The following is a 22,687-nucleotide window of genomic DNA, read 5'->3' on the forward strand; positions in this document are numbered from 1 at the left end:
ACCTCCTGTAAAAGTTCGCGAAACCTAAAAAGCTCTGCAAAGCTTTTACAGATGAAGGCGAATCCCATTGGACAATAGCTTGTGTTTTCTTTTTGTCCATTTGAATTCCATTAGGGCCGATGACATAACCCAGGAACTCCACTTCTCTGGTATGGTGAGGTCTATCAGTTCTTCACAACAAGTGGGCATGTTCACCACCTGAGCAAGTACATCCTTCAATTCCCCTCTCAGTCCTTGATAAAACAAGGATACACGCTTAGCAGAAGGCCAATCAGTCTCGACAACAAGACGGTTAAAGTGGGTAATGTATGTTAATAAATCTAATGACCCTTGTTTGAGAGTGATTAATTCTCGATCCAGAGATAGCATATGAGCCTTGCGATCAAACAACTTGCGCATTTCATCGCAAAAATCATCAAATCTGGCTAGCATAGGATCGTTTTTCTCAATCAATGGAAAAGACCAACTGGCAGCATTGCCCCCCAAGTAGGACAGCATAAAAGCGGTCTTCGAATGATCATCGGGAAAAACAGCGGGCTTGCACATAAAGTGCAACTTGCACTGCCCTAAGAAAGTACTAAACTTCCGGGGATCTCCCAAAAATCTCTCAGGGGGTGCCAAAGGTAACTGAACAGGTTGTATAACCTGTATGGTAGAGGGAGCCAGTGCTCCAGGAGCTAAATGAGAAGATGCTTGGACAGGGGGGGGTAAAGTGGCCTCCCTAATATACTGTTTCCCAGCAGTTCTGACCTGGGCCAGACCTTCCACATCACGTCTAAGAGCCCCCATCTCATTCCGCATATCATGGTTCTCCCCTCTCACTGCGTCTACCTCTACACGTAAGGCAGTTAAAGAGTCCAACAAGGTCTGCAATACAGTGTTGGTATCCATCGCTCGGGCCGCAAAAGAACGTAGGCTTGTCACTCTGTCACGATCAAAGCAGGATGACTAACCTTAATAGCCAGATGCAGCAGGAGCGATGTCGTAGCCTAATTCCTTCCTCCCTAGGAACGGTCCCCCAGACGAGACATCAATGTAACTCTCCTCTAGGACAACCTCTCCCAGGGAAGGGGAAAAAATGGAGAAAATAAATAAAACAGGCGGGCAGCCTAAACCATCTACAGCAGGTGAGGACAGAATAATTGTTCCTTCTTCCTTCGTTTGCTACAGCAGTGGTCTGCAGGGATACACAAGAAAAGACAGGTAATTGCACACCCCCTCCGTATACAAGCTAACAGACTAAGAGGACAAATGTACACACTTATACTCACAGCTCTGAACTGCCACACCACTCCAAGATACGTAAATAATGAAGTTGAAGAAGAAAAAGAAAGGAAAACTAAACCAAAGGGAATTGTGCTCCAGATGAAAACAAAATCCTAGTCCCCAATGCACATTCAAGACTAATGTGCTTTTTTCTTCTGAAGTCTTTATTCCATAGCCTGTTATAGTGTCTCTGGGCTCCATACACTATTCAAAGTGTTTTGAAACTACAAGCTCAGTCTTTGCTCTAACGTAGTTCACAAGTTACCAGGATGCAGTCCGAGGTATAATTCCCAAATGAACGGGTACAGCGTAGGAAGTAATCACACAAAAGCAGCCGCTTCTAGCAATGAGGCGCGAGCCCTCAGCGTTCCCACGTTGTTCACCAGAACAAAAGACTCAGCATTCGCATTCCCGAGTAAACGGCAGCCGCCGTCTCGGAATAATATGCAGTTTCAGTAAATTCAACGCGGCTCCGTTTAACTCACCACCGCGGCTCCGGAGAAGCTCCGTTCGAAGTCCCAGCACAGCTCCGGGTCAGAGTTCAAGCATGGCGCTGTGCAGCAGGGCGAGTTTCCGTACAGCCTCTCACGGTCCAAGGCAATCCGTGAATCCGACTACCAGTGACACGAGGCAGCAAACAGAAAGTCACTGGAAAACGTAGCACCAAGAATACACAGGACAGGCTCTAAGTGACAAGCACTTGCAAAGGGGAAAGAAAGAAAAGATATAGCCTCCATACACTCAGCAACACAAACAACAGACTGGGCTGTGGGCATTCTGGGAACTGTAGTCCAGTCGTCAATGGCCTGAAACGTGACAGTTTTCTTATGCTATGCTATGTTTTGTTGTGTTTTGTTATGCTATGTTTTGATTTGCTATCCTATGCTTTGTTTTGTTATGCTATGCTATGTTGTGTTGTGTTGTGTTTTGTTATGCTATGCTATGTTTTGTTGTGTTTTGCTATGCTATGCTTTGTTATGCTATGCTATGTTTTGTTATGCTATCACCTGAGCTGCTATATGCTCAGTTTTGTTATGCTATGTTTTGTTGTGTTTTATTATGCTATGCTTTGCTATGCTATGTTTTGTTTTGCTATCCAATGCTTTGTTTTGCTATGCTATGCTATGTTTTGTTGTGTTTTGTTATGCTATGTTTTGATTTGATATCCTATGCTTTGTTTTGTTATGCTATGCTATGCTTTGTTGTGTTTTGTTATGCTATGCGGTGTTTTGTTATGCTATGCTATGTTGTGTTTTGTTATGCTATGTTGTGTTATGCTATGCTGGTGAGGGTGTGTGAAGGTGAGTGAGGGTCAGTGAGGGTGTGTGAGGGTGTGTGAGGATGAGGGTGTAAGGGTGTGAGGGTGACGGTGTGTGAGGGTGAGGGGGTTGTGAGGGTGAGGGTGTGTGAGGAGGAGGGTGTGAGAGTGAGGGTGTGAGGGTGAGTGAGGGTGTGTAAGGGTGAGGGGGTGTGAGGGTGAGGGGTGTAAGGGTGAGAGGGTAGGAGGGTGAGAGGGAATGAGGGTGAGGGTGTGTGAGGGTGAGAGGACCTTATAAGTGTGTTGCGTTGCAGCTTTCCAATGATGGTGCTAACTACAAGATGTGACTGACGTGCGACAGGAAGTTCGTCAACAGCAGAGAGGGAGCAGTGGCAAGATAAACCAGTCTTTTTTGGGGAGATACTGTTGTGTTTTGGTATTACTTATTGGTATTGCATGGACTAGCTAGCACTAGGAAACTTGCTCTAAGAAGGCCATAGGTGCTTTGGATGTCTTTAATAAAATAAAATGCAATCTTAATAAGCGGAGGAATATTAAAAAAATGGATGGATAAGAAGGATGGGCCTGTTTTAAAATGGAGGAGGCTTGGAAGGGAAAGAAATTACATTGAGCCGTTCTCGGGTCATTTTACAGCTGAAATTGCTTCTCATTTAATTCCATCAGCAAGCGATAGCTCGTAAAACACTTCGGATGAAATGAAAGAGACATCTTCGTGTGTTAGGAGAGGCACTTATATCTGCTTTGTTTTCTGCTCATATGTGATTTATTTTAAGGCGTTGATTGTGTGATCAGCAAACCACAAAGGATGCGCTCCTTTAACATGAAACAAGGGTGTTTCTTCACTCGTTCATTTTGGTGATATTAATCATAATTTGTTGAACTGTATAATCATAAATCCTTAAGTCATAAGTTTGTTGATTACATTTGTTCTTTAATTGGATTAGTTTATTCATTCAAATTCATTTGCGTTGTAGAAAATTCATTTTAATCATGAATAATCGTTTGTTTTAAAAAAAAGAAGCAAAGTAACGATGAAAGCGAAAGTAAAACAAGCATGGGCGCTGACGGAAGGTAGAAAGCATGCTAGGCAGATTTTAGCGAGAATCAGTAAAAAGAAGAGAAAAAAAACACGCTGGGGGACGCAGTCCATTCCAGAGCATGGTGAATTTTTTCACGATACACGATTCATCTACACTCTGAATGGAATTAGAGGTGGGCGAAAATGTAATTAAACAAGCCTCAAGTTGCGCATTCCTTTGAAGTGGAGCGTCTTCCCTTGAAGTCTGGTGAGGGGGCGGGGGAGCGGTTTCCTTTGAATTCTGATGCCGAGGCTCAGACAAATGGTGTGGGATGTGGCTGGCAATGGTGTGGGTGCACGATTTGCATGTACCTGTCTCACATGAACTGTATGAGATCTGCAGCTAGGTAGACTTTTCGGACCTCTTCCTATAATCTCGCCTATTCAATCCCTGCGGGATAGAATAGGCAAGACCTAAAAATGGCTTGGGAGGCAGCTATTAGTCATTGTAAATGAAAATTTAACTAATAAACGGCTGTTCTTGTGCTCATACCTAAATTAGCCAGACAGCGCCACCAAGTGGCAGACTGTCATAAGTGACTTAAAAAAGAGAGTGGCCAGCAAATCAAGAGACAGGTTACCAGATACAATTAATGTATTAAAAAATAATTTATCGTGAATAACTTTACATCCTTGATCTCATCATACACTCATTCATGTATGCAATGTTCCAATATCCACATCAGGGTATCAAAACAGGACCCTAAAAGACAGTTAAAAATACATTTAAGTATTTATCAGTACACATTTATTAAAAATTATATTTATAATCATATGAAACACAATTCATAACCACAATAATATTAAACATTAAAAAATTATTCAATATTCAATTATCTAAAAAGTAATCCAACAACTAGAGACAAGCAGAGTGACAAATATCTATCATCATAAATATGTTAATTCGATTGAATCCATATTGTCCGAGTCTATAAATCTTGCTGTGTTTAGACTCCACAGTTCCTCGAATTTAACAAAAAAGAGACACGTCAACTCATTTCGGTGGACAAAGTATTGATAAGCCACCTTCTTCAGGACTAACAATTCTTTTGTCCCTCTCGAAAATAGAGTAATATACACCTTATAAATAAAGTATTCTTGCCGATTAGGGGGATATCAGTTATATCTCAATCTAATCTGTGTTTCAGTTTCTCCCACCATAGCACTTCAACATTGTATTCAAATGTTTTCCAAATCTTTGAGCAGTCCGCTTCAATTATGTTCAAGGCACTTTTTAACGCCACACCATAGAATATCCCATATGGTTTAAAATCCTCTAGTTTAGATATATAGTGATGGGGACTAAGAAGCCCTCCAATGGTTTCTAATTGTTTACTTCAGTATTATATCCATCAGTGATATGCTTATGAGCATTTTAAGGATTTGTTTACTTCCTTTTGCGGGCCGCTAGGTACCTTACGTTTTGGTCAGGATTCCAGGACCAATATTTGTTCATGCAAAGTGGTTCCTTTTTTCCAGATGATCCAGATAAACCAACATAGCATTTAATTACCCCATATTATTTATTATATAAACATTATTATCTTGAATTTATTGTTGTTTAAAAAATGTCTTCTTTGTCAGTATCATATGTTTACTCATTTTGCACATTATTCTTCATTTTTGAACCTCTTAGTTTCAGATTCTGTTTTCACACTCTTTCAAACCAATACAATAGTTACTGATATCTTTGGTCCCTCTAACACCATATCATGATCCTCCCCACCCCCCCCCCCTAAAAAAGGTAATCAGGGAAACCCTGGTTGATGGTTGTCAGTAATGATTCCTCGCCACAAGGCCACACATTGTATTGTATTATATTGTATTGTAATTGCATTTATATAGCGCTTACTACCCCTGATGAGGCGTCAAAGCGCTTTTTCGGCGAGTAGCACGCTACTCCGGGACCCATAGAGGATTAATATTGAATTAGTATAGTGAAACATGCAAGTACATTTTAAGTGGTGATAAGTTAGTCAGGTATTTGGATTTGGAATGATAGCAGAAGGATAGAGGAGGAAAAAAAGTTTGTATTTATATAGCGCTTGTTACCCCTGATGGGGCGTTGAAGCACGCTACTCCGTAATTCCATAAAGGATTAGTGGGGAATTAATATGTTGAAATATGAAAGTAATTTCAGTGATGTATATTAGTCAGTTATTTGGAGTGAAAAGGATAGCGGAGGGATAAAAGGGGAAGAAAGGTTTGCATTCAGAGAGCACTTGTTACCCCTGATGGGTGATGAAGCGCTTTTATGGCGAGTAGCATGCTACTCCGGAATCCATAAAGGATTAGTGTTGAAAATTAGTGTAGTGAAATATGAAGTAATTTGACTAGTGGATATGTTATTCAGTTATTTGGGTTGAGAAGGGTAGGTGGCGGGATAGAATAGGGAAAGAGGTTTATATTTATATAGCGCTTGCTAGCCCTGTTGGGGTTTTGAAGCGTAAGTAGCACGCTACTCTGGAACCCATAAGGATTAGTATTGGGTTAGTTTGGTGAAACATGAAAGTTATTATTTTTTTTCTCAACAACATAATTATTCTACATGTTTATACAAAGGAATACACAAAGATAAGGTACATATCTCCAGTGAAAACAAATGCTTGTATACAGAGGGATATACTTTAAATTTCTGTTTGCATATGGTGCTTATGTGGGGAAGAGCCATTTTTGAGTAGTTTTCTGAAGATAAGGTCGTTGTTGGTGGATCTTCTGTTGGGGGGGGGGGGTAAGAGTTCCATAGTTTGGCTGCTTGAACAGAGAAGGATGTGCCACCCATGTTTTTTTTCTTGTATCTTGGGATTTTTAGGCGAGATGCTCCTTTAAAGCGGAGGTTCCTCTGTTGAATGTGTTTGGTGATTTTATTCCTGATGAAGAGCAGTCCCATTCCATGTATTGCTTTGTGGGTGATACAAAGCAGCTTGAGCGTGGATCTTCTGGCAACCGTTAATCAATGCAGGGCTTTCAAGGCAGGGGAGATGTGGTCTCGCGGCTTGATATGCAAGAGTAGTCTAGCAGCCGAGTTCTGAATCTGTTGTAGTCTTTCCCCTTGTAGAATAACAACATGACTTATTTCCTAACAGACATGATTAGGCCCTAGAGAGAGAAGAAAAAAGAGAAGAAACAAGAAAGTAAGGAAAAAATCTATAAAAAGAAAGAAAAAATGAACCCCCAAGAACCATGAAGAAAGCAGGAGGGAGAAGAGTCTACCATAGGCCCTTGTATATATATCTAGCTGGACAGGGGGGGGGGGGGGCGATTCACAGTACTAACTTAAGACAAAATCCTAAACTTACTACCAATTTCGTATTCACAGAAGGCACTTACTCATTTTGGTATTCACAGAAGACACTTACGTATTTTGGTATTCACAGAAGACACTTACTCATTTTGGTATTCACAGAAGTTAGGAATCCTAACTTTAGGACTCCTAAATGCCTTCTGTGAGTACCGAAAGTCTTAAAATTAGGATTTTTCAGTTTAGTAGTTGTAAAGTTGGGAAAAATCCTAATTTTAAGACTTTCGGTATTCACAGCAGGCATTTAGGAGTCCTAAAGTTAGGAGTCCTAACTTTAATACTACTAAATTGAGAAAAATCCTAACTTTAAGACTTTCGGTATTCACAGAAGGCATTTAAGAGTCCTAAAGTTAGGACTCCTAACTTCTGTGAATACCGAAATGAGTAAGTGCCTTCTGTGAATACCAAAAGGAGTAAGTGCCTTCTGTGAATACCAAAATGGTAGTAAGTTTAGGATTTTGTCTTAAATTAGTTATGTGAATCGGGCCCATAGTACCCAAACAAGTCAGAAAAGTTAAAGAAAAGGCATTACAATAAACTAGTCAAAAATTACTGAATTAATATGTTTCTCTCAGCCATGTAGGTTTCATTTGTCCTTTGGCTCAGCCCTTCTTTTAGCCTTAACTTCCCCCAGAAATTCACCCTCCTTGATCTCAGACAGGAAAACCCGGGTGGCCCCGTTAAAGATGGCTTTCAATCTAGCAGGATTCATTAAAAACACTTGGGCTCCCAGCTGCTTGAATTGAGAAATTAGTTGGTGCATGCGCCATCTCCGCTCTACGGTTGAGTGGCAAAAATCGGGCTTAGCAAAAACATTAGCCCCTTTCTGTGAATTTGGTTGGACTTGGTTGTATACTAGCTGTCTAAGAAGAAAGTTCCAGAAAGACACGGGGAAGGTCCTGGGTTTCTCTCCAGGTAAGTTACTACCATCTCACCGTTGTTTTCTATTAAAGGGAAAGCGATGCCTGCACTGGATTTCCTGGTCCTAGTTCCAGTTCGATTGATCGGTGAAAGTTTCTCATAGGAGTTTCACGATATAGCGCCTTGGTTCACCCCCCTCCACTCTTTCCGGGATACCAAGTAGGTGAAGATTGTTCATGCTGTGTCGATTCTCCTGCTCTTTAATCTTCATCTTTAAGTCTGTCAGACATGCATCGTGAGAAGAGCCTTGGTTTTTTAGAGTAGTCACATCAGTTTCTAGACTCTCTGTGCGGCCCTCCACCATGTTGACTTGGTTGCTGATATCAGTGCATATTTTATTTAGCTTTCTCAAGCCCCCTTGTAGTTTTTTAGCAGCCCCTTTGGCTGCACGATTATCGGAGCGAACCTCCTTTTAGAATTCCTTGATTGAATTTAGGATAGAGGCTAGAGAAGGTTCTGCTATGGATTCTGGTGTCGGTTTTGAATTTTCCCAGAGCGATGTCCGATCTGTTTCCTCTCCAAAGGAGTAAGACGTCTGAGAGTCTGAGTAGTACCATTTAAGCTGGCTGCGGCTTTTTGTCTTGTTTCCTATTTTTTTCTGGTGCAGCACAGTTCCAGTGTCGTTGGAGGGATCAATACTGTTGTCTTCACTTGAGCTGGTTCCACCCTCATCTGTAGTCGTCAGGGAGCCATCTGATTCGGAGTAAAAGTTTTCAGCACTAAGCTCCGGAGTCCAAGGGGCTTGGAGACCCAGATTATCTTCTAGGCTGAGGATGTAGTTTGTGGTACAGGTTGCTAAAAGTGCTGGCCTTATCTCTGCTACATCTTTTAGTGGGGTAAGGCCCAAGGCAGGGGTAGCAGAAGCTAAAGGTGCTGTCTTTCCTAGATCTACTATGGTTCCAGTGCCATCTGCCATGTGGGCTAAGTTGAAGGTAGATTGCTAGGATCTACCAGTCCTTCTATGCCATCACTGCTTCCGGTTGCTCATTTGGGGATACCCCTATCTCTTGTTGCACAGAGGTGCAGTCCTCCTTTAAGGCCGTAGGCATTTGGTTAGGGTACAGGCTCCTTTGTGCTTCTACTGGTGAGCATTCGGATTCATTTTTGGGGAGTGTGGAGTCCAGTTTACTATCTAGCGTAAGGGATGGAGTTTTACCCCCAGAATTTTTTTCGCTATAGATAGTTGAGAACTTACACCTGCTTTTATAGCATCTCCACCCCCGAGTTTCCCCATAGTTTTTTAAGGGCGTTAGTCTCCCGTTTACCTCTAGATAGAGCGTCTGTCGCAGCATCTCCATGAGTAGCACTAACATGGGCAAGTTGGGCATTTTTTTTTTATGGCCTTTGTTATTTTTGGCACCTCTGGCCACCATAATGCAGCTCCTCTGCCGTCTTCCCGCAAATCTTCCCTCGGTCGTATCACCAGCTTGAGTGTAATAGAGGCGAGCACAGCAGGTATGATGCAGAAAAGCAGCCAGCGTTTAAAAAAAGTCCAGAGCATTCTTCCAAGGGCAAATACTCTGCAACAAGCTACAAATGGAGAGTGGTAGCTGACGTCCTGCTTCCTCCCGGGCTCCGCATCACTGGTCAGTCCGCATAGCTGATTACCGAAGTGCGCAGCGTACGTGGCCGAGCGGCAGTGACTCACTCTGACACCGTCTTCCAACATTCATCATTTACTAGAAGGATAACACAGCAATGTCATTAGCTGCACTTGGGAAACCACCTTTACAACGCAGTCATTACATCGCACTACCTTTACATAGCAGTCATTACATCGCAACATCCTTTACATCGCATGTCATTACAACGCAGCCATTAAATTGCATGTCATTACAATGCATGTCATTACAATGCAAGACACTACAACACAGGCATTACATCGCAAGTCATTACAACGCATACCATTGCAACGCATAGTACCCTTACACTATCCATCACTTACCCTACTGTTGTACTCACTGGAGTTAGAATATATTTCCCCTACACTATCCAACACTTATCCTACTGTTGCACTCACTGGAGTTAGAATAGTAATTTTTACCCCTACACTATCCAACACTTACCCTACTGTTGCAATCACTTGAGTTAGAATAGTAATTTTTACCCCAATACTATCCAATACTTACCTTAAATGCAATGTAATGGTATGCATTGTAATGTATGCGTTGTAAAGGTATAATACATTGTAAAGGTAGTTTCTAAAAATGTGATGTAATGGCATGCTATGTAATAGAATGCGTTGCAAAGGATGTTTTGATGTAAAAACTTTGTTGTAAAGGCATGCATTGTAAATGTATGCGTTGTAACATCATACATTCGCTTCAATTAAATTTCTAGACACATAATTAAAAAAAAAATACACTGAAGGTAAACCAGCCTTCATTATTAAAAGGGGGCAGTTCAACTAATTCCTAATAAAGTGTAATTAATCCCTGTTCAAAGGACCGACTCCCAATACACAGTCCCAATTAAAAAGCAATCTACCTTAAAATATACAAATTAATTTTTTACCATTTGTAAAAAGATCAATTTCGCTCTGGTATATTGTTTTCCTCCCATTAAGGGTGAAATATTCCTTTGTTGAAGAACTCTAAAGTGCTCACGAAACAATACAAAGTGCACGTTGTCTTGAGCTGAGAAGGAGTCACAACTGCGTGGTCCTACATTTTCAACTTTATTCCACCCACAAGGTTCAGCCAGAAGGCAGTGCAATAGGTTTAATCTAAATCTAGTACACAGAAAGTGTGGAGATGGTTTGTAACCACTGTGAGGTGTGGTTCAGTGGACACTGAGGCTATCAGCGTAACATAAGCACATACAGATGGTTTACACAACTCCCACATTTCTCTCTTTTCTTGTGCTAAGGACATGTAGTGTGCTGTAGCCCATTGTAAGTCAGCATGAATGATCCAGTCAGGAACATTAACAGATCTTGGTGTCCTAGTGCTGTGAATGAGGACTTAATGTACCCTAACCATGGAATACTGCCACCCCTGTCTGGGCTCATACTGTCCTTTAGTATGGACTGATTAAGTCCCAGCTCTGTGTTTAACCAAACCCAAATCCATCTAAGCAAGGGACGCATGGGAAGCAGATCGGATTTGTATCCTGTTCCTAGTTCTTCATGGACATTACAAGAAGGGGTAGAATGGGGCACAGCTAATAAAAAAAATCATATTACTTGTAAGTCTCAGAGGCATCTTTATATCCCTCAATATGACTGCTATAACTCACCATAAAAATGCATTTGTGAGATAAATGTTAATAAGAGCGTCAATTGTGGTTTTGACCAGTCCAGTGGGGAAGTCGAACACAGATGTACCCACCCTGACCATCACATTTCTTTTACCTGTCACTTAAGGTACCCATGTACCTTTTTCATCAACTAAGACACCAAGATAGGTGGAAAGCCTTGGCCCTGGAGATCCGACACCCCTATAAGATGCACTTTCTATGTCCAGTGCCCCTGGGTTCCAATATCAATACGTGTGCTTTATTATAATTGGTGCTTAAATCCAAACTATTCAAATAAGCAACAAAAAACTTAAGGAGCTGCTGCAAGCCTACAGCATTTCTCCCTATTACCACTGCCTTGTTGGCGTACAGTAGTACGGGATGAGATGGGCTGCTACATTGGAATATCTTTACGTGCTGCGCATAATGTTGAACGCAAACCAATAATATACTGGGTAAAAAGGAGAGGTGCCAAACTAACCTAGGTCTCATCCACCACAGAAGCTTAAATGTTGTGGATAAACTCCCATCTATGTCATATCTTACCACAGCTGTTAGATCCTTATGTAAATCTTGTAAAATCTTGACTATTTTTCTATCAACTCCCATGTTAAGAAGGAGTATCCATAATTTACTTCTGTTAACTCGATCACAAGCTGACATAGGGACCATAAGCGCCATTTGGAGCGGGCCACCCTTTGCAACTGTATATTCCCCATTATCGTCTATAGGTTTAAGCTCTGATCCAAAGTCCCTTTGTCTGATCTAAAACCATATTACAGGTCAGACAGTATATTACTTTTCTTCCATCCAAGTGGCTAACCTAGAAAGGATGACTCGTCCCATAACCTTGATCGCAGAGTCAATAAGAAGTATTGACTTATGGCATCCGGGCTATCCCTCTGCTTTTTTTTAAAGACCGGCACAATAACAGATCTAGACCATGTTCCTGGAATGCCCACCTTGCAAGCAGCATTCAGAATATTTGTTAACATTTTGCAAAGGGAATTAGCTGTTTCCTGCAGCCCAACAATATTATAACCTTTAATAAAATTAGACCATGTTGGACCTGATTTCTTATTTCCTAGGTCAGCTATATTCAAGCTTAGGGACTTAAGTGTATTTGATTTCTGTCCCGCAGTAGAACATTTCCAACTGAGCCTCCACCTCCTGCAGAGGTAAAAGAATTCTGCCGGAAACATTCAAACAGTCATTACTAGAGAGTGAACTAAGGGTCTCAAATCTGTTTGATAACTGCAAAGCTGTGGCCTGCTGGTTTGGGCAACTCCCTAACTACCTCTTATGATTGCCCCATTAAATTCAGCTAGCAGTGGATAGAAGTAATCTAATGGGAATACCTTAACCTTAATCCTAGACAGTGAAGAATTACTCTGATGGACTTGCTGCATAAGACGGCCAGCGATATCTGGTTGATCAAAATTGATAACAACACATTCCCCTTCCTACTCTTCCTCCCTACTGCTGACCCATTCTGTTATTCTAACCATTTTAATGTGTGAGGCTAGATAATTCCCTCTTCCTACTTGTCTGTTACACCAATGAACAACTTTATTTTTAAGCTGAAGGCTCGTTTCACTTACATCTGATCTCAACGGTTGAACTCTAGTAAGGACAGCTACTAAAGGTGAAGATTCTGTTAGAAGGTGGACACTATTTGTGGGCTTTGGTTTGCTAATGTGAGGGCTGGTATGAGGATTCATATTTCCTTCCTGGCTTTCCTGTGTAGATAAGCCTCGCTGGAAGAAGAGACCCATACAATCGGAACCCTTATCTGACTTAGGGATAGATCCTTCTCAGGTGGCCCTCTGAATATAGTATGCAAGAGTCTACCTTGTCCCACATTCTTAAACATTTCTGATTTGCGTGTATGTTAAAAAATTTATTTGAGGGATGGGGGTTTGGGAGCAGGGCTGTATTGTCTCCAGAAGCCACGCTGGGCTGTTGCGAAGATGTAAATGTCCCATCAACAACTGGGCTTATTGTTCCAACTGATGATGATCCCAAATTCCTAATATATAAATCTATCTTAAATAATTTATCATATAAACCTCCGACATCACTGCTGATTAATGTTTCCACTTTCTGATAAAGGTTGGTCATAAAAGGTTCCATATTCTCCTGTGAAACCGTCTGTGGCCGATAAAAGTCAGTTATCAAGTCATCATTGTGTGATTCCAAATTTCCCAAAGTGGCATTACTGTCCTTACTAGGGCTAGCTTTCAAGTCGGCTAATCTCTTTTTTGCTCCCAAGTACTTATTTTTATTTTTCCTTGCCAGTGGCACCAAATCAGGGGGGAAGTACCTGGATTATGATAAATCTCTGCCCCCGTGACAACTGATGAAGATTCTGGGGTGAGGGGTGGAGGGGGGTCTTCTACAGTTCTCTTGGTTAAAATACCTGCCTCATTAATCGTTACCCGGCTCCTGTCTTTCGGGTGAGTAATGGTGGAAAATACGTGCAAATCACTCCGTAGCCCCAGTTCTTCTTCTACTCAAAGAATTTCTTCTTTTAAAGCCCCAACCCAGAAGTGTTGAATGAAAATATAGAAGAACCTTTCAGTGGTCCCTTGGAGACAACATGGCCAGAGGGGCGACAGGATTTTTACTTGCCCATCTTGGCTATACTCCGATGGGTTCCACAGTCACTAGAGGGAGGCCCAACCAGCCTCTTTTGGACTCTGACGGGTGCAGATGAGCCTGCTCTTGGCCCGGTCTTCACACGGGCCGCATCTGGGCGCGTCGCAGGCAGCAGGAGCTGAAATGCGCTTAACACCATCACTGCTGCAGCAATTCCCCTCCTGTGCTGAGAACCTTTGATTACCATTGTTCATGACGAGCTCAGCTCTTCATAAGCACACGACCAGTGTACTGCATGACGAGCTGAGCTCGTCATGAGCATCGAAGGGGTTAAGAGTGCTGTGGCAGAGAAAGAAGGGTTCAATGCCTCTTCTCTCCCCACACCACTCCTGTGGCTGGAGTGTCTGGTATGCAGGAGAATCCTGGGACACGAAATCCTGAAATTATGCTGCCCCAAGCCGCAGGAGATGAAATGCACTTAAGGTCGCTGCAGCTGACAGAGGAGGGCTCAATGCTTCCCCCCCTCAAACCTGTGGCAGGAGTGTCCAGTGTGTAGGAGAATCCTGGGACACGAAGTATGGCGCATGGCAATACACTTGAGAAATAACAACCTAGGTAATTTTTAAGAGTGAAAAACTGTAATGGTAAGGATTAATGAAGGTATGACTACAGCTGGCTAAAAAAACATGATTTTATTTATCAATTGTCACAATAAAAAGGAGATTCATTTATATAACACACAATCAAGATTAAAAATTCACAGTAAACATATGACATGGACATCAATGCATAAAAGTAAAACACAAAAAGAGAGGGTAAGTGGCATAAAAATATGAGACCCTATTTTTATGCCACTTACCCTCTCTTGATTGTGTGTTATATAAATGAATCTCCTTTTTATTGTGACAATTGATAAATAAAATCATGTTTTTTTAGCCAGCTGTAGTCATACCTTCATTAATCCTTACCATTACAGTTTTTCACTCTTAAAAATTACCTAGGTTGTTATTTCTCAATTGTACTATTTCCCTGACCTAGGAATTTCTTAATTCATTTACTCAGGGGGTCCTTGTTAAATACACACAAGCATGGCAATACACTTTCATTCAGCTGGCTGTCTGGTTTTAGAGGCAAAAGGGGCCTACGGGGACTTCAGTGTCAACACGTAAAACGTTTTTTTAGGAACCGCTATCTAACTTTGCTCCTCACCTTGGCCTATTTGCATCAAATTTGGCTAAATGAACGTGAGTCTCCTATACTTTTTTGCAGTAGTACAAAGTGCTCAAGGCTGTTGGTAGAGGGGAATTGTGTAAAAATAGGTTTCCTATGACGTGTTGAGACAACCTTTGGGTAAGGCATTTTGTTAGCATACATACAGAATGTTTCCCTTTTAAGAATGTAGGGCCTCGATTACTAGCATCTTCTCAAATTACGGCACCTGTGCAAAAATGCCTGTTCAGGCAGAGATCATAATTACATGTGGTGTGATAAAATGTGCACCCTTCAACTTTTACCCCGGTGACATTTGGAAGGTTAAACATGACAAAACTTAATTGGGGGGAAAGGATCTGCATAATATTGGGACATGAAGACTTTGTTGCAGAAAGACCCAGCAGACACTGGGACAGCATCTGAGACTCCCTGTGCAATCCCCGCACTGTGCTCATGCTACTACCAATAGTATGAGAGCCGCGCGGGGATTGGCCTGCGTGGGCTAGTTAAATGTTTGTTCAAGCACAGGGAGTCAGTGCTGCTTCTCCAACCAGGCTGTGCAAAACACCTGGACTGGAGAAACCTAACCGTGCATGTCTGTGTGACTGGCCTAAGGTGGCCGGCCAATCAGAAATACACACATAGAAGTACACATACCACTTCATTCCTCCTCCTTCCCATGGCCCGGCCCCGCCCACCACCAACACAAGCTGGCTCAGGCAGCAGCTAAAAGATAAAACAATAATAAAGTATTGTATTCTTTTTCAGCTGCTGGTTCTGAGCTAGTGGGGCAAAGCTTCTCTGCCATTGCGGAGGAACCGCTGCTGGTTATGCCCCATTTTTCGGTACAAACTTGTATTTGGTGCTATTTATCTCAACTGGCGAATTCCGAATCCTGGAGAAACTGCTTTTAATAGGTGTAATATCCAAATCCAATGCAGAACTCGTAAGAGGCACCAAGTAGTGTTCTTTTTCTAGAGTTGAGCACAGTATATTCTTTGTATATGCTACCATAACATGATATTTTCTGCTACAGATCGTCCAAGATGGTGGCATCAAGGTCGTGGCTGCTGATCAAGCACTTTGAAGGCTTTCCTAAACAATCTGATTTTAAACTGGTGGAGAGACAGCTCCCGGACATAAAAAATGGAGGTGAGTAAAATTATCCAATTGCTGCCTTCGGCATGGTTACCCTCCTCCATTTCTTCCCTCCTATGTGATGTGATATGATTGTGCCTTCAAAGACCAGCAAGACTCTTTAGAAACAACATTTCTTTTGTTACAGAAGGAGTTCATACATGAGGTGCTGAACAATATGGTGTGTGGTGGACAATGATTCTCAATTATAGAAACCACAATGTGATTATGGTGTGTGTGTCATTGGATTTTATGCAGATGCAAGAAAAAATGCATTTTGTGCATGTTGAATTCCCTTGGAATATTGATGCACAATCAAATTGAGACACACACACACACACACAATTGTTAGAGGCAGGTACAGCTTCCATAACAGCCCTCATTCACTGAAGGATGTGTTGGAATCCGTGCCTGAGGCTAGCCCCCACCTCTAGTAAACCACAGCAGCACATGGGAAACCAGATAGGCGCTTCATAGTATGAAAATGCCCGATTCTGTTGAAAATGGATTGGTGTCAGTACAACACGGTTTTTTACATCGCATTCCGTTACATCGGAATTAATTAAATTAATTTAATGTAATAAATTAATTTATTTAATTTAATTTGAAAAAAAATTATAATTAATTTTATTTAAAAAATATAATGAAATTAATTTGATTTAAATATTTTTTTAAATAGTAATTACATTAAATTAATTAAAATCATTTATTTAATTAATTTAATCAAAAAATGTAATTAATATAATATAATTAATTTAATAAATATATTTTAATTAATTTATAAATGGTAAATATAATTTAATCAGCCCTAAACACAAACCTACCCCTGAACCCTAAAATACCCCTGTACCCCAAAACCCAAACCCAGCCCTAAAACCTAAAAATACCCCTGTACCCCAAAACCCAAACCCTGCCCTGAAACCTAAAAACACCCCTGTAACCCAAACCCTGCCCTAAAACCTAAAAACACCCCTGTACCCCAAAACCCAAACCCTACCCTAAAACCTAAAAACACCCCTGTACCCCAAAACCCAAACCCTGCCCTAAAACCTAAAAACACCCCTGTACCCCTGTAACCCAAACCCTGCCCTAAAACCTAAAAACACCCCTGTACCCCAAAACCCAAACCCTACCCTAAAACCTAAAAACACCCCTGTACCCCAAAACCCAAACCCTGCCCTAAAACCTAAAAACACCCCTGTACCCCAAAACCCAAACCCTGCCCTAAAACCTAAAAACACCCCTGTACCCCAAAACCCAAACCCTGCCCTAAAACCTAAAAACACCCCTGTACCCCAAAACCCAAACCCTGCCCTAAAACCTAAAAACACCCCTGTACCCCAAAACCCTAACCCTGCCCTGAAACCTAAAAACACCCCTGTACCCCAAAACCCAAACCCTGCCCTAAAACCTAAAAACACCCCTGTACCCCAAAACCCAAACCCTGCCCTAAAACCTAAAAACACCCCTGTACCCCAAAACCCAAACCCTGGCCTAAAACCTAAAAACACCCCTGTACCCCAAAACCCAAACCCTGCCCTGAAACCTAAAAACACCCCTGTACCCCAAAACCCAAACCCTGCCCTAAAACCTAAAAACACCCCTGTACCCCAAAACCCAAACCCTGCCCTGAAACCTAAAAATACCCCTGTACCCCAAAACCCAAACCCTGCCCTGAAACCTAAAAACACCCCTGTACCCCAAAACCCAAACCCTGCCCTGAAACCTAAAAACACCCCTGTACCCCAAAACCCAAACCCTGCCCTAAAACCTAATAATACCCCTGTACCCCAAAACCCAAACCCTAAAACCTAAAAATAACCAAACACCCCAAAACATATACCTCAGTACCCCAAAACATATACTCATACTTATTATAAAAATTAATTAAATTAATATATTTAATTTATAATATTAAAAAACATAAATATATTTATTTATAATTAAAAATAATTAAATTAGTTATATATTATTAAATAAAAAAAAAAAATTATATACTTACCAATACTTACGATGTAATGGTATGCGTTGTAATAGCATCTGCTATGTAATATCCTGCGTTGTAATAGCATCCGATGTAAAGGAACCAGCGTTGTAATAGCTGCGTTGTAACAGCATTACGATGTAAAAAATGCGATGTAACAGTAACATACCGTTGAAAATACCTCCATTCAGCATTACAGATACCACACTACCCTTCATAAAATGTATGTGAGAAAGAACACAGAATTGTATTTCCACTTCTTACGCAGAAGAGGAAATGTAATTATTTGCATTTATGTGTACATACCCTTTAATGTACCTAGAGGTCAGTGTGGTTCCTTTGGTGATGTTGTTGCAAAAATGGAAGCCTTCTGACATCAGAGAGTTCAATCACTTTATCCACATTGTTTATCGAGGCCAATGCATAAGAGAACATTTGGGGTGTGTCTTAAAACTCACAAAAATCCCCAAAATGGGCACACTTACGTTCACAAAATTCACATACTCATCTCTGTATGGCTCTTTATTTTTCTTTGGTGAAAAATCTGCCTGTCTACAGTTTCTATTGAGGTGCAAAAGTACCATAACATTCTATTTATCTACAGTCTGAAAATGTTTCTCTATCGAAATATTACTTTCTCTGTACCGTCTGTAATTATGGTATGTTCATCTCAAAAGCCAAATACCGGTCGGTAACGGGCGAAATCGGCCGTTACCGACCTGTATTAGGGCTCCTACATCTGGCCCTAAGTCTTAACTATAACTACCCACTGGCATATACACTCATACGCACTTTATGATAGACCTTTGTAGGTGGCCTCAATCATCAACTTTATCTGTTGCTCAATGTGTGGACCCCTTATATTTCACTTCTAAAGTCAACATTGCTTATATCAGCCATGTGGTGAGCCATGCGTGGCTCTGGACGGCAGGGTTATATTGCAAAACTTATTTTCTGAAGTATTCAAGTGCCTGAAAGTAGAGATGATCCTAGAACAGAGGACTCCTCTTGCCACTAGTTGGAATTGCCAGTTAACTAATGTGATCAAAGGACTACTGTAGCCTTGGTTGCTGTGGAAGGATCCACCCCAACAAAGTTTTCAAGAGGACTGAACTATGGCGCACGCAAACTAGTCCAAATGACATGAGCACCAGAATATGTTTCACCTTTGACCCACAGGGAGCAGTGACGGCGCTAGTGAGCAGTGGAGCAGCGAGTGTGTGCAGGAGCAGGCGTGCAGTGAAGCAGCAGCAGCCGCGTCCCGACTGGATCGGGATCGGGAAAAACCGGGAAAAGCCGCAAACCCGGAGCCGCGAAGGGTACGAGATTCAAAATCTAATAGCTAGCAAAGTCAATATCGAGCCCAGCAAGCAAGCAAAGTCAAGGAGCGGCTGCGGGCCCCCGCCGCTAACATCCTGCAGCTAGCTGGATTTTTTTTTCCGTGTTTTGCGAGGAGCTGTTGGGCTGAGCGGAGGAGCAAGGAGCGGGGAGAGCTGCGGGAAGGCTGCAAACAGCGGCGGAGAGGTTGCAGCGATGGGCAGCGTGCGGAGAGCAGCAGGAGTTGCTGGAGCTTGAGCTTGTGTGCCTTGGCGTTGACACCTTTCTGAGCCAGGTCGCTGAGCCCACAGTGCACCCGTCCTTTATTCATCCGCCATCCGCGGTGCCTCGGATATATTCTCGAGCGCTGGTGGTGTGTGCCAGGGTGTTCCTTCCTTCCCGGCTTCTCAAAGTGTCTTCTGGGTCGGGAGGTTGCTGTGTCGGGGCCCAGAGTTGGAAAGAGAAGGAGCGCCCATGAAGGAAAGCCTTTGCATCTGTGAGTAATGCTTTCCTTTTCAATCACTGGCATTTAAAGCCCAGCACGTGAGGCGCTTACCGGCAATTACATTATATTTTAGCGCAGAGAAGCGCTTGCCTGCATTTAAGCGTGCAGGAGCGAGAACGGAGTAAGTGAAAAACTCCTAAATACGAGTAAAAATTATATTAATTAACAACCGTTTTAGCACTAAAACTTGGAAATGGTACCCAAAAGAGGGCTAAAATCACGTACAGTGGATGAACCAGCGAGGAGCAAATCAATGGAGGGCTCAAAATCCCTGGAAGAAAGCCAGGAAAGTCATGTATCCTCTATGGACAATAGTAAGGGGAGACGCAAGAAAAGGAAAGTCAAAAGGGCAACGAAGAACGCCCAGAAGGTGAAGAGAGGTTGTAATCAAACAACTATGAAATAGAAAGAGAACATGGCAGCGTCAAAATCCATAAAGGAGTTTGTGGGGAAACACTACAAATCATCAAACCCAGCGATAACATCGGATTTAGACGGAGAAATTGTGGAAATTGGTGGGGAGATTGGCGAAAATTCAGGCATGACAGTAGAAAATCAAAGACGGACAGACAAGGGAGAATCCCAGGAAGAAGTTAATCTTGACATAGAAGAAGAAAGGGAAAACCCCAAATCTATAAACCTGACACTGCAGAGCCAAAACCACCATATTTCTGCGCCCCGACTATCATCCTCCCCAAAAATGTTCTCACTGCTGTCACCAGGGAATGAAGGACATAGGGGAAAGGAAGGCCAGAACCAGAGTCTTGTGTGGGGAGGTGCGCCAGATCAATTCCAGCAGCACTATTCAATGCAAAATTCCCCACTTCTCCAAGAGAGCATAAGGACTGGTCATCAGGTAAACCCAGTCAGAAACAATACACAGGACACAGTGATCTCAGAAACCCCCACATCTTCGTTGATGGATTTAATCTTGTTACTTCAGAAGGCACTCCAAGGAATCCTGGAAGTAACTCTCTCAAACAACGGAGTATTGAAAGCACAGAAACAAGATTTAAAGAAAATAGAAGAAGAATTAGGGGAGATAAAGAGCCAAATGCCAAGCAGGTTAAGGCCAACTGAGACAACCCCATCCATCGAGGAAAGTGCCATGTTAGTACCTGAAGAAGAAAGCATGGTAATTCTCGAAAGATCTCCTCAGACCACAGAGCAAACGGCAAAGGATGCAGCAGAGATTGTAGACAATGTCTATATCTCGAAAAGACCTATGCTGATAAAAAGGCGTGGGGGGTATGTCACACGTGGGGCCAGGATCAGGGCAGAAAAATCCAGGCAACCGAATCCTGCAGGAAAGAGAAAAGGGAAGGAAACAGCGGCGGGGGGGCGCAGCCAGGATTAAATGCCTCAGCATCGACTTTTATAACACATAGACATACGTATGTAGAGGCAAAAACCCCAAAGTCTCCGAGAGAATCAAGGAAAAAGCAGATACGCAAGGAGGCAACTGAGAAACCCCCCTCTACTCGCACGACGAAGCAGAAAGTAAGGATAATGGCTGATCGAGTAACTGAACAAAGGTCAGTAAGTCCTCAGGCACAAGAACTATCCAGCATAAGAAAGAAAGGACGGCAAGTAGGGAGAACAATCGCCAGACAACAGGTCCATGAAATAAAGATGAATTTACATGAGAGTGACAATAATAAATGGCTATATCTGGATCTGGTATCAGCCGGGAAGAAGGAAAAGCTGGCAAGGAAAACAAGACCCCTGAATAGGGCACTGATTCTGACCGCATTTGCAAAATGCGGTAGCTTGAGGGGGATCGGTACAAAAGACCTCCAGCATGTAGGCTTTGTAGAGAACAGGAATGGAAAGGAAATAACAAAAATCACCCTTTACTCAGACCTGGTAAAAAGGGCAATTCAGAAAGCCTCAAATGAGATAATTCAACAGGGAATAAGGATTATTCCTGAGAGAGAAATAAAAAACCCAAAAGACAATACCTTCTTAAAACAGCACGCCGGGCTACAGAAGAGACAAGTGATTCTCTACAGAGAATCAGAAGGCGACCGGAGCTGTCTGAATGTTGTGATAGATAATACAGGGAACGATTCCTCATGGGCCAATTGGTCCATACACAGTAATCCCGTGGGAGAATCCAACGACAGTAACACGGTGGATACGGAAGAAGAGGGCGGGCTGAGTGACGTAGAATAGGATGGGGGGGGTCGCAAGAACTAGGTGTCTTAACCTGGAATGTGAATGGGCTAGGCAATGAGCAAAAACGGGAATATATAAAGGAAATCATAAATAAAGTGGACATTGCCTGCCTTCAAGAGACCTGGTTATGCGACGAAACCCCAACCTTTGAAGGATACTTACAGTTACATCACCCCGCCACAAAGAAAAATCAGGGGCGGCCCTCAGGGGGGTCTGTTGACACTGGTATCAACAAAAGTAATGAGGGAAGTAAAACTGTTGAAAACAAAATGTAAATGGGTCCAATCAAGTAGAACTGAACTTCTGACGGTGGAATCGAATCATAAAATGTTGATTTTAATGAATGTATATATGCAATGGGATAATGGGGAGGAGTATGAAAGGGAGATGAGGTGTTTTAATGAGGATGTAGACAGTACTTTAGAAAAAATTCCCGCAGATATAATAATAATAATGGGGGATTTCAATCATAAATTAAATCCAAAAAAGGCAGACCTCTGGAATAGGGAACAGTTAGAGGTGTTCGGAATAAACCCAGCTAGGTTCCCAGCTGGGGAGATTTCGAAACAGGACTCAGAACTTGTACACGCCCTAGGAGGTAGGGGCCTTCACTGTGTAAATGGCAGAATAGAGACAGACTCCCCTGCAGGAAAGACGTTTAATCTAGGGCAACA

The 22,687-nt window shown here is 42.2% G+C and overlaps 1 protein-coding gene across 4 annotated transcripts in view; it reads left to right on the forward strand.

Moving 5' to 3' along the window:
• The window catches only part of LOC147727609 (prostaglandin reductase 1-like), a 336,086-nt gene that overhangs the window by 103,879 nt on the left and 209,520 nt on the right, over positions 1 to 22,687 (forward strand). For all 4 annotated transcript variants that reach the window (XM_086961643.1, XM_086961644.1, XM_086961641.1 and 1 more), the window contains exon 2: positions 15,929 to 16,044. In XM_086961643.1, the coding sequence (XP_086817769.1) occupies positions 15,939 to 16,044 (106 nt within the window). In that variant the 5' untranslated portion in view covers positions 15,929 to 15,938. The remainder of the gene's footprint in view (positions 1 to 15,928; positions 16,045 to 22,687) is intronic.

Source organism: Lissotriton vulgaris, chromosome 3_1 (genome assembly GCF_964263255.1).
Source record: "Lissotriton vulgaris chromosome 3_1, aLisVul1.2, whole genome shotgun sequence".
Lineage (NCBI taxonomy): Eukaryota > Metazoa > Chordata > Amphibia > Caudata > Salamandridae > Lissotriton > Lissotriton vulgaris.